The sequence below is a fragment of the Cervus canadensis genome, chromosome 10 (assembly GCF_019320065.1).
Source record: "Cervus canadensis isolate Bull #8, Minnesota chromosome 10, ASM1932006v1, whole genome shotgun sequence".
Taxonomy (NCBI): domain Eukaryota; kingdom Metazoa; phylum Chordata; class Mammalia; order Artiodactyla; family Cervidae; genus Cervus; species Cervus canadensis.
In genome coordinates this window covers 75,486,639-75,498,639 of record NC_057395.1, presented here as the reverse complement: position 1 = coordinate 75,498,639, position 12,001 = coordinate 75,486,639, and the positions used below count along the sequence as shown (strand labels likewise).

Below are 12,001 nucleotides of genomic sequence, written 5' to 3'. Positions count from 1 at the left end.
CTTTTGATTTCTCAATAAAGGCTGGAAGGTCACGATCTTCTAACTGGGCAGACCCTACCTGTGCATTTGGCCTTTAGTGAAGATGAATGCTATTCAGTTGCTCAGTCATGTCCGACTCTTTGTGACCCCATGGACCCCAGCATGCCAGGCTCCCCTGTCCTTTACTATCTCCTGGAGCTTGCTCAAACTCATGTCCATTGAGTCGGTGTTGCCATCTAACCATCTCCTCCTCTATAGTTCCCTTCTCCTCCTGCCCTCAATCGTTCCCGGCATCAGAGTCTTTTCCAATGAGTCGGCCCTTTGCATGAATCCCTGAGATTACTCCAAACCTATTCATCCTGATCATCACTGCTTTCACAAGGAACAATTCCTGTCTTCACTGAGCTAGGCAAGTTGTTACTCTAATAAACACAGCCTTTTAGTCATGTAATTACATTCTTATTTATTGCATCTACAAACCAAATGGAGCAATAAGTCATTCCTGAATGAAGAACCAACCTAAGTTAAGAACATCAAGCCAGGTGCTTACAGTGTCTGTGGCTTGTCACAGCTCCAAATAATAAAGATAAACAGCACAGGAAGCCTACATAGTGTACCTACTGCATGCCGAGTGTTGTGCACATGTCAGTTAACTTCACCTTTATAAAAGCCCCATCCTGAAGGTGTAACATCTGTCCAAGATCACAAAGATAGCAACTGGAAGCCAAGGCATTTGAAGCCAGGCAGGCGAGTCCAGAGAACACACTCCAAACCCCTACACCACACAGCCCCCGCATCCCCCGTTCCCTCCCAATACGCCACAACTGCTGGAAGGTCACAGAAGCTGTTTCCAGGAACAGCTCCAACTGGTCAACATTTCAACTCTGAGTGGTCACTTACAGCTCCTCTTATCAAAATGATAGGTAATCTCTAAAACACTCGCCACGCTGCAACGCTTCTTGTACACAGCAACGATTCAGCTACTTTTCAGGCTCGGGCTCAGTCATATCCGACTCTTTCCAACTCCATGGACTGCAGCCCGCCAGGCTCCTCCGTCCATGGGATTTTCCAGGCAAGAATATTGGAGTGGGGTGCCATTTCCTGCTCCAGACAGGGACTGAACCTGCATCTCCTGCACTGGTAGGCGAATTCTTTTACTGCCGAGCCACCTGGGAAGCCCCCTTCAGCTATTTTTATTGGACACAAAACTGAGCCTTGAGATGCCAGATACTTCGCTATATGCTTTTTTCTGCAGTCCTTTATTACTTAACAGCAATGACACACGAGTACTGTCTTAAAAAAAAAAATGGCCAATTTAACTCAACACTTTACACAGATTACTTTATAATAATTACTCAATTTGATGATGAGCTACCATGACAATCAGCTATTCAATTAACCTGTGTCAATTACTTACTTTATAGGCTATTTTTTTTAAATAACATTATATGGGATATTTTATTTAACTCATCTATATTATTTGACAAGAAAAATATTTTTTAACGGAGAATTTCTATTTTCAGTACAGGCTATTTCTTACAATTCACTACCAAAATACTGAATGTGCATTCCACAATTCGGGTTGGAAAAAGCTGAAGTTCTCAACAAAGATATTATCTAAAAATATCTAAAAAGCTCCCAATGTTAAGGCTCTTTTTATAACCCATGTGATGATTTTATAAGTAGGTTCCAACAAAGTGATATATGATTTGGTGAAATTTTGATGTTAAGTTTTCTGAAGGGTAAATGAAAACGTTGCCAAATAACTATTTTCAAACTTATGGAACAATTCACTTAAAGTAACAGAGGATAGAACGCAGGCAGATTTCAAAGTGGAGTTGTAAGTATCCGGCTTTCACCTAACTGCTTTGTAGGGTTTATCCTGCATTCCTGATAAAACAGTATCCAACAGTTAGCCTTGGTTTTCTGAATAAAAAAGCTTTACAAATCTAAATCTCAGTGAGTTCCTTCAATTGATCCTGAATTTCTCAGGACTAGCAGCTGTTCCCAGATTATCTCAGCAACAACCACCTTTGTTATCAATAGTTCTTGATCCTTGAGGGTGTCTCAGACCCACAAAAGCTAGGGCCCTCCTCCCAGAAAAATAACTGCAAAGCTCACAAAACCATTCCTAGGCCCCAAGAGAAGACTCCCAGAGTACTTTGCATCAAATGAAGGGAGAAAGATGATAGTAACCTCAAACCTCAAAAGGTGACAAAGAAAATCAAACTTTCCATTTACTCAGTCACTTGTTAGGAAAACAGATCTTTTTACAGATTCCAAAGCAAAGGCATTGGGATGGCGAATTAATATGAGAGCTGACTCTGGTCAAATGTACTGATCCTCACCTCCTCTCCTCTCCTGAAATTCCACATGGCTGATACTTCCTGACTTTCAATACTTGGCTCAAATGTCCCCTCCTCAGAAAGGACTTTCTTGACCATGCTGTTTCAGGCCCTCTTTATTACATTTTGCTTGTTTACAAAAAATTTTACAAAAGTAATTACAAAAAAAATTACTAGTACAGAAGTATGTATTAGTATTCAAAAATGTCTCATTAATCTTTAAATTTACTTATTTCGTCTCCTCTATTAGACTATAAGCTCTGTAAGGGCAAACACCTTGTCTGTCTTCTTCCCCACTGTATCCTCAGTGCCTGGTACACAGTGGGCATTTGATAAATAAATATTTGCTGAATGGCAGAAACTAAAAGACAGGATGTTGATAATGGAATCAACCACTAAGGTTTTAACTAGGGATGAATAAGACTTCTCCCTGCCGCTCAGTCATCTGTGGGTCCCTTCAAGTCAGCACCATCTACGGTGTGTCAAGCACTGTCGGGGATCCTGCGTGAATAAAACAAGTATCTCTGCCCTCACAGACCCTCTGAGAACGAGTAGATCTCGTGCACACTACAATACCTGGGAGGTGAAGGATAACCCTCTCTATATTCCCTCCTGGAGGGAGTTATGGGCGATACCCAAATGAAAGAAAAACCGTCACCACTTGGGCACTTACAAAGCAGGCCTCAGTTTTCCCTAAACCAGCTGGGCGGCTCTTCCCACCTGCCCAGCTCACAAGGGACAACTCCAACCAGCAGAACCCATGTAAAGAAAAACTTAAGAGCAACAGCTGCTGTTTCTGAGGATGACGAGGGAACGAACCAGGAAATGGGACGGCAGGGAGTCGTGGCGAGAACCCAGGGCTGGGAGGCTGGAGAGCCGGCCCTGGCTGTCACCAACTTGCTGGGTGACCTTGGGCCAGTCCCGAGCTGCCAGGGCACCAGGTCCCCCCCCCGGATATAATAAGGAGGCCGGGCGGGTGGGCCTTGGGGTCGCGGTGGGAAAGTGACGCCCAGGAGGCCGGGCTGAGGCCGGGTGGGGTAACGGCCGGCATGGGGAGGCCGGCGCGGGGCCGGGCCGGGGCGGCTCACCCACCGAGCGCCACCTGGCAGGCCCTGCGCAGCTGGGAGTGCTGGGGCCGCTTCACCTCCTTGTCGGCTAGGATCTTCTCCAGGGCCCGGGACACGAACATGCTCTTGGTCTGGCTCTCCTGCATGGCCCCGGCCCAGCGGGGGCTGGCAGCCCCGCGGGCGGACTGCGCGAGCGGGCGGGCGAGCGAGGCTGCGGGCCCGGCGTCCCCGCCTGCACCAGCCGCGTCCGTCCGCGCCACCCAGTCAGGAAGCGACGCCGCGGCCCCACGGCGCCGCCATGTTGGAGCGCGTCACGTGACCACGTGACCGGCGGAGCAGCGACGGCGTCCGTCGACCCCGTGACCTCGGGGGCGGGGGCCTGTGGCCAGGGGCGTGGCCTGTGGCTGGGGCGGGGCCTGTAGCAGGGGGCGGGGCCAGGTGGGCGAGGGTTGGGGGGAAAAGTTGCCGAGAGAGTAGAAATGGGCGGAGGCGGGGGGCACGTGAAGGACACGGGAAAAGAGGTGACGGGGGGCGGGTGACGGAGGTGTGAGGAGAAAGTGGCAACGAGGAGCGTGAGGATGGGGGGTGACCGGGTGGGATATGAAGGAGAGAGAGGGAACTGGAGAGGGAGGAAGAGGGCAGAGAAGACTGGATAAAAGGGCGAGAGAGGAAAGAGGCGAGGCGAGGGAGAGGGAGAGAGGATGGGGAGGAAGTTGGCAAGGGAGAGGTGATGGAGTCAGGGGGAGTGAGGAGGAACAAGAGGGAGCTGGACCAGCAGGTGAAGAAAGGGAGGAGGTGGGCGGGAAGAAGTGAGCGGCCGTGGGGAGATGGGGAGAGAGCAGGGCGGTGGGGGAAAGACGGGGAAGTGGTGCGCCAGGAGCGAGGGAGGCGGGGTGGGACAGAAATGCTGTGGGAGGGAGGGGGAGAGGAGGACGCGAGAAAACAGGCCGGGACAGGGAGAGAGCAAGGGAAGGCGGGGGTGAGGAGTGGGGCGAAAGGGCAGGTGAAGGGAAGGCTGAAGCAGAAAGAGCGTTTGGAAGAAGGTGTGTTTATGCACACTCTCCAAACGGGATTTCCCCACCCCAGTGGCAAGACACGCGCCTTGCACGCGCGCAGCCCTCCTGCCCCTGGAGTAGAGCCGACTCCTGGCCTTCAGTCCAGGTGCTGCGTCCCTGCACGGTGGTATCAGAAAGGACCACCCCGAGTGCACCTCCCCCTGGAGTGTATCCATCTAGTTCCTAAATCCTTGGTTCTTCCCAGTTCTGTGTCTCAGGCGGGGGGTGGGGGATGTTGGAGGGGGCACTTGGGGGCATCAGTCAGGGGAAGAAGCCAGAGATGGCCAGTGTCACAGGCCTGCCAGGGAGGGTAGGAGACAGATATTCTAGCCCACTCTCTCCCATAGCCAGTGATGTCACACCATCGGTAATCTCCACTGGACCCTGCCTTAAGCTTCCCCTAAGGGGGGCTGTGGTGCTTCTGGGCTCATGCAAGAGCAGGGTCTTCCGTGGAATCTTCTTAACTTCTGACGCAGACATGCTCAGATGCTCAGGTGTCAGCTCCAACATCTCAGGGAGGCCCTGTCTCCCTCCAGCACTTTCCGACCTTTTTCACTAGTTGACTTCCTTGTCTGACTAGGGTACAGGCCACAGCAGGGCAGGCTACATCTCCAGGGCCTAGCCTGGAGCCAGGTTGCAGGTTTCATGGCCATAAGTTCCATTGTCATCTCAAGACATGTTGGCTCCTCAGGTCAGGAATTAGAGTCTGTACAGGAACGATAAACAACAGGGTCATACTGTTTAGCACAGGGAACTATTTTCAATATCCTGTGATGAACCATAATGGAAAGAATATATACATGTATAACTGTATCACTTTGCTGTATAGCTGAAATTAACACAACGTTGTAAATCAACTATACTTCAATAATTTTTTTTTAAAGACTTTCTGGAACAGAGTCAAGTTTAAAATGAATAAATACTATCTTGAAAAAAAAAGTCTGTTTCTCTACCCCCTTGGACTAGTCTCGTGACTTGCCTTGACCAATGAATGTGGTGAAAGTGAGGCTGTGCTTTTCCAGAACCTGGGCATCATGAGGTCTTCAGATGGATGTGTAGAAGCATCTGGAAGAAAGAGCCCGTGGAGAGAGAGGCTCGTCCCAGCACTCCTGACTGAGTGCAGACCCAGCTGACCCACCAGCCAAATTCAACAGCTTGAGAAACCCTGGTGAGACCAATAGAGAAACTGCCCAGCTAACCCACAGATTGGAGGAAAACAATGAATGATGGTTATTGTAAGCCACTACATGTTGAGATAGCTTTTTACACAGCAGTACATACATCACTGAGATACTCCTCAATCCTCATGTGCTGAATGAATTAGTGAGTGAATGAACATGCAAAAGTCAGAAGAATGCAGTGCAATCCACAGAATGACAGGTGTTTTGAGCCCTCCCCGTGTGGACAAGATCAGGCCACATCATTCCCCGGCTGAAAGCCCTGCAGTGACTCCCTATCACTCTTGGAATTGAGTCTAAGTATCTCAGTGTGGCTGACTTCTCAGGCCTCATCTCTCTCCCCCTTTCTTCCTCATCAGAACTCTCTAGCCACTCTGTGTCCCTTGTTGTTCCCATCCGGAGCTTGGCTTATGCACCTCTGTTCCTCTCAAGCGGTGCTTCTCTGTGAGGCAGTACCGCCCTTAGGGGAATTTTTGGAACTTTGTGGAGAAAGTATTTTTATTGTCATGATAGGGAAGCTGGATTGTTCGTCTGCATCCTGCAGAGAACTGGATAAGCCAAGATAGCAAAGAATAACGCATTATCTCATGTGGCTGGACTAGACACTTCTGGAAGTGAAAAACCTATAATGAAGTGAACCTAGAACCTACATCTGCTCTAACACAAAGCATTTTTAGTATGGGTTTAATATATATTGAATTTTCCAGGAATGCAGCTGTGATCGTAATTCAAGGGAACACTGTACTTTATCCGAACATGACCAAATACTGTTCACCGTTTCAAAACCATGTCACCAACGTTGAAGTCAACTATCATATTTGAGTTGCCAAATGGCACCCTGGCATCAGCAGCTGTCATAATCCAGGGGGTTTGACTTTTAGGTTCCAGCAGCTGACTGCTTTATTTTGTCTCTTAGTGTAATTGTGCCTGAAGATTTATACCTTGAAATAAAATCTTCAAATTACACATTGCTTTCCTTTTGTTTCATCTTTATTAGGTCATTATCTTTTCCAAGAAATTATGTGTGTGGGAAGATTTCATTATCTATGAATTTCATGTCAGAATAGTTAACGGAGGTAGAGTTCCCATGTGTGCACCGGGAGACGTGGTCTGTCCTGTTCACATCTCTGCCCAGAGCACACAGGAAGTGCTCGATAACTACGGGACAAATGAATGAAGGACGGGATGGAGGAGGCTAGATTGGGGGCCACAGAACTAGTCATTTAATCAGCAAGTTATGGGGGAGGTGGGGTAACTTCTATGTTTCTATGGCGTAATAATCATCCCCAAAGATATCCACCTCTTAATCCCTAGTGAATAGACTATGTTAGAAGGTCAAAGGGACTTGACAGATGTGATAAAATTAGGAGCTTTTTTTTTTTTAAGTTAAACGTTTTGAGATGAGGAAATTATCCTGGATGATCTTGTTGATCAGGATCTCAGTGTAATCAGGAGCTCTCAGTAGGGGGACACAGAAGGGTCGGAGTCAGCAGGAGATGTGTTGTTGGAAGCAGAGGTCATAGTGATTGTGGGGCCACAAGCCAAAGAACACAAGCCTCTAGAAGCTGCGAAAGTCAAGAAACAAGTGCCCTGAGTGCCTGCTCAAGGAACACCACCCTGCTGATCCATTTCACCCTTCTGACCTCCCAAACCCTGAGAGAATACATTTGCGTTGCTTTAAGCCACTAAGTCTATGGTCATCTGTTACAGCCGTTACATCTGAATTTCAGCTAAACAAGCAACCCTGTTTTTAGTATAAATAGATCCCATGCGATAATTGGGACATAGTTGTATTTTGAGAAGTATTTGTTGTCTACCTGAACTCTAAACTTCACCAGGCACGTTGCATTTTGCCTAACCATCTTCCTCCCAGCTCCCTTTGTCCAGTAGCCGTGTTGGACCCATGCGGCGCCCCTTGGGATAGGAGTTTTTCTCAGCAGAGCAACAAGAGAGAAGGCGCCTGGGTCCCTGATGTTCTGGAGAGTCATGCCAATTCTGGGGTGCCATGCCGGTTCCGGGGTGCTAACTTTGACATGAGATAGAAAGAATCACCTTTTCTTTTCAGTTCCCTATCTGTTGCAGCTGAGTCTAGTCCTGATGGATAAAGTTGGCAGCCCACGCCGTCTGCTTTGACTCCCGCTCTTCCTCTGAGTAATGTCTCGACTTGGTAACAAGTACCAGTCATTTAAGGCCCCTGGGTCTGTGCCTGCCGCCGGCCTTTCCAGCTGCCAGCCTGGTTTCTTCCCGTGATACACAGCCTCTTTATAAACCCAGACGTCCTGGGTGTTCCGCCCCCCGCTCCCACAGTGCCCATGTGTCACTACTCCCCTGGAAACAAATTTATTTTCCATGTTTACTTTAAGGCAAAACTCCAGCGCAGCCTCCTCGATGCCTGTCAGCAGGGCTGGGGAGGGGGTTCAGGGCAGACGCACCATTAGGTTGGGGGCCTCATATTTAGGAAAAGCCTCAAAGGTAAATTTTCAAGATTCTCTGGTATTCTCTCCAAAGGAGGTTATGTATACGGCAATTGTATTCTGGTTTTGGTGTTTTTTTTTTTTTTTAGTTTTTTGGCCGTGCCCCGAGGCATGTGGGATCCTTGTTCCCTGAGCAGGGATCAGACTTGCACTCCCTGTATTGGAAGCTCGGAGTCTCAGCCACTAGACCACCGGGGAAGCCCTATTCTCCTTGTTTGTGTCCATCTGTCCAGCTGCACTAAAACCGTGTTAACTTGCCCCGTGAAAATATTTAAGACACCACAGTTGTGGGGTTTTGTTGTTTTTGTTTGTCCCTGGATCTTGGCTTGGGCTCCCTGAGAAGAGGACCCCAAGACAAGGATTCCAGTGTGTTCGGGAGGTGATCCCAGGATACGACAGCAGAGCAGTGACGATGGAGCCCATACAGGTGTGCTATCAAGCTCCTTAGCACGGAGCGCATCTGGGGCTCCATCCCACGAGGCAATTCTGGGAGCCAGGTAGGCATGCTGCAGAGTTATCCCAGCCTTAGGATGGGAGAGCCAGGGTGTCCATGCACATACTTCGCACCCATCATTACCTAAAGGCTGCTTCTAGGGGCATCAGCTCTGACACTGCGTCCTGCTCATGAGCCCCAGGGCTTATGGGAAGCAGGCTTTTGCAGCGGAGGTGATTACTCGGGGCAAGCGGCTGGGGCACTGACAGTGTTGGCTACACGCTGTATTGGTATTTGTTTTGTTTTTAAATATACCCACCTCTTGGCCTGAGTGCTCTCTGTGGACGCAGATGTGTGCTTGGCTGAGCCTGGGACAGACCAGCAGAGCCAGTGGGTTGACACGCTGGGGAGAGTTACCCAACAGTGAACAGACGGCTCTGGCCGCACACACAGTCGTGGCTTCCTTCCCTCCCCTGTCTCACTTCCCCTCTCTCCTACTGATACTTCCCAAATAAACCATGTGCATCCGAATCCTTATCTCAGAATGAGTGAGCTCTTGGAGAACCCAACTGTGGTAGACAGACTGGTAACTCTCTAAAGATACCCACCCACATGCTAATCTCCAGAACCTGTGCCTGTTACCTTATGTGGCCAAAGGGACTTTGCAGATGGGAATAAACTGAGTATTTTTTTTTTTTTAGTTTATATTGCAGTAGAGTTGTAACTCTGTCTTCTAACAGTATGGGCTTCTCTAGAGTCTCAGTGGTAAAGAACCCACTTGCCAGTACAGGAGATTCGGGTTTGATCCCTGAGTTGGGAAGGTCCCCTGGAGAAGGAAATGGCAACCCACTCCAGTATTCTTGCCTGGGAAATCTCATGGACCCCGTGGACTGGCAGGCTACAGTCCATGGGGTTGCAAAAGAGTTGGACACGACTTAGCGACTAAACAACAAGTAGTTGATTAACAATATTGTGTTAGGTCGACTTCTGTGGCTGTCCAGTGATTAAGACTCTGAACTTCCAATGCAGGAGGTGGAGCTTCGATCCCTGGTCAGGGAACGAGAATTCCACATGCCGTGAGGTATGGCAAAAAAAAAAAATGTTGTGTTAGTTTCAGGTGTATAAGCTGAGGATCTTGAGATGGGAAGACTATTCTGGACTGTCTGTGTGGGCTGAATATAATCACAAGAGTCCTCCTAAAGGAAAGAGGGGGTCGAAAGAGTCAGAGTCAAAGCCAGAGAAGGGAGAGGTGATGACTGAAGCTGAGGTCAGAGTTATGCCCTTGCTGGCTTTGAAGATAAAAGAGGACCACAAGCCAAGGGATGCGGGCTGCCTCTAGAATGTTTATGGCAAGAAGACAGATTCTCCCCTAGAGACTCCAGAAAGGGTCACAACCCTGTTGACACCTTGAATTTGGCCCAGTGAGACCCATTTCAGACTTCTGGACTTCAGAACTGTAAGGTAGTCAATTTCTGGTATTATAAGCCACTAGGTTTGTGACTGTTGACAGCAGTTAGAAGAAACTAATATCTAGACAGGGAGTGTATCAGACAAGGTTCTCAATTGTGAACAATAGTTCTCATGCTAGATAGTTTAAGCAGAAAAGGGTTTTGTTAAAATATATCAAAAAGCCGGGACTTCCCTGGCAGTCAAGTGGCTAAGACTCTACGCTTCCCCTACAGGGGGCATGGGTTCAATCCCCTGTCTGGGAGCTAAGATCCTGCATGCTGCACTGTGCAGCCTAAAACATGAAAGAGAAAGTTCGAGTTGCTCAGTCACATCCAACTCTTTGCGACCTCATGGACTGTCGCCTGCCAGGCTCCTCTGTCCATGGGATTCTTCAGGCAAGAATCCTGGAGTGGGTAGCTATTCTCTTCTCCAGGGGATCTTCCTGACCCAGGGATCAAACCTGGGCCTCCTGCATCGCAAGCAGATTCTTTACTGTCTGAGCCATCAAGGAAGCCCAAAACATTAAAAATAAAATAAATCAAGAAGCTGATGCAAACTCTGGGAGGGCCAGAAAATCAGGTTTGGAGGCTCTGCCGCCAGATGCAATGTCCACATTTCATTCCTGGGCTACCCCAGAAAGATCCCCCGCCATCACCCTGGGATACAGGCTCCATGGACAAGGCTGGGAATGGGGTGCCATTTCCACAACCCCCACTTCTCCAAACTGCAGGCCTCTGCTACTCTTCTTGGATGGATTTAGGTATACCTTCTTCACGGCACTCACCTCCAAACTGAAGGCTGGTGTGGGTGTGTCTGATTAACAAAACCAAGCCACATGACACATGGGAGGCTGGAGGTCAGTTTCTTCATCAGTAAAATTGGAATAGTAGCAGTGCCAGCCTTGTGGGTTTGTGTGAAGATGAGTCAGTGTATATAAAGCACCCAGCTCATTAGCTTGCACGTAGTAGGGGCTCTGTATTTGTTCTCACTCAAAGGGCCAATTTTTAACTTTCTCAGTAGATACCCACTGGGTGAAGAACAGTTTGAAGTTCAGGGTGGGACATAAAAGAGGAGAAGGCAAGGTCTCCGGGATCTTATATTATCTTCTACTACCATCAGGGGTGGAAAATAAGACCCGGTCAAGGGTGAAACAACATAGGAAATAAAATATGGATATAGGCGGATCCATAGATACAGAGTATAGATTAAGGGTTTTCAGGCACTGGGGAGAGACAGGGTGAGAAATAACTGCTGAATGCATACAGAGTTTCTTCAGAGGGCAATGAAAATTTTCTGATATTAGATTGTGCTAATGGTTGAGCAAGTCTGTGAATACACTAAAAACCAATGTCTACCTGAGGTGGGTAAATTGTATAATATATGAATTACAGTTCAACAAAGCTGTTTTAAAAGTTAAGAAAATACACTGGAAAAATAACAATGTAGAAATAAGAGCGCTAATAGTACACATAGTACTTCCCCCAGGTCACACTGTTCTAAATGCTTTGCTTAAATTAGCTCAACACTACCCTAGGAGACAGGGTCTAAAAGTGCAGGACATGACTGAGCAACTGAGCATGCACACCCCAGGAGATATGTGTGGTGATAGTACCTCCTTTATGCAGAAGAGAAAACTGAGGCTTTATGAGGTTTCTTGTCCAAGGTCACGCAAAGGTTCGCATGAGCGCTGGGGTTTGAATCCAGGCTGCCGGGCTCCCAGAGCTGAGCTCATCATCTCTACAGGGCGCTGTTTTAAGATGTGGCAACTTAGTAGAGTGACTAGGCAGGAGTTTGAGAGAGCCACAGAGGAGAGAGCGAGGAAGCTTTAGTCTAATCTAGGCAGAGAGGACAGCGACCACCATTTCCTTCTGTCCCATCACCCTATGTTTCTCTCACTCTGTTCCAGCCACTGGGGACACTGAAGCGAACAAAATGCCCAAGTCCTTACCCTCATTGAGCTTAATTTCTTAAAAAAATACATACATTTATTTGGCTGTGCCAGGTCTTAGTTACATCACATG

General features: G+C 48.2%; 1 protein-coding gene across 4 annotated transcripts in view; it reads right to left on the bottom strand.

The window, feature by feature from the left end:
- The window catches only part of ARFGEF2 (ADP ribosylation factor guanine nucleotide exchange factor 2), an 81,832-nt gene extending 78,114 nt beyond the window's left edge, over positions 1-3,718 (bottom strand). For 3 of the 4 annotated variants that reach the window (XM_043478808.1, XM_043478810.1, XM_043478811.1), the window contains exon 1: positions 3,417-3,717. In XM_043478808.1, coding sequence (XP_043334743.1) covers positions 3,417-3,537 — 121 coding nt within the window. In that variant the 5' untranslated portion in view covers positions 3,538-3,717. Of the gene's footprint in view, positions 1-3,416 lie in introns of all 4 variants that reach the window. The other variant, XM_043478812.1, reaches the window with a different exon arrangement.
- Positions 3,719-12,001: the final 8,283 nt, after the last annotated feature.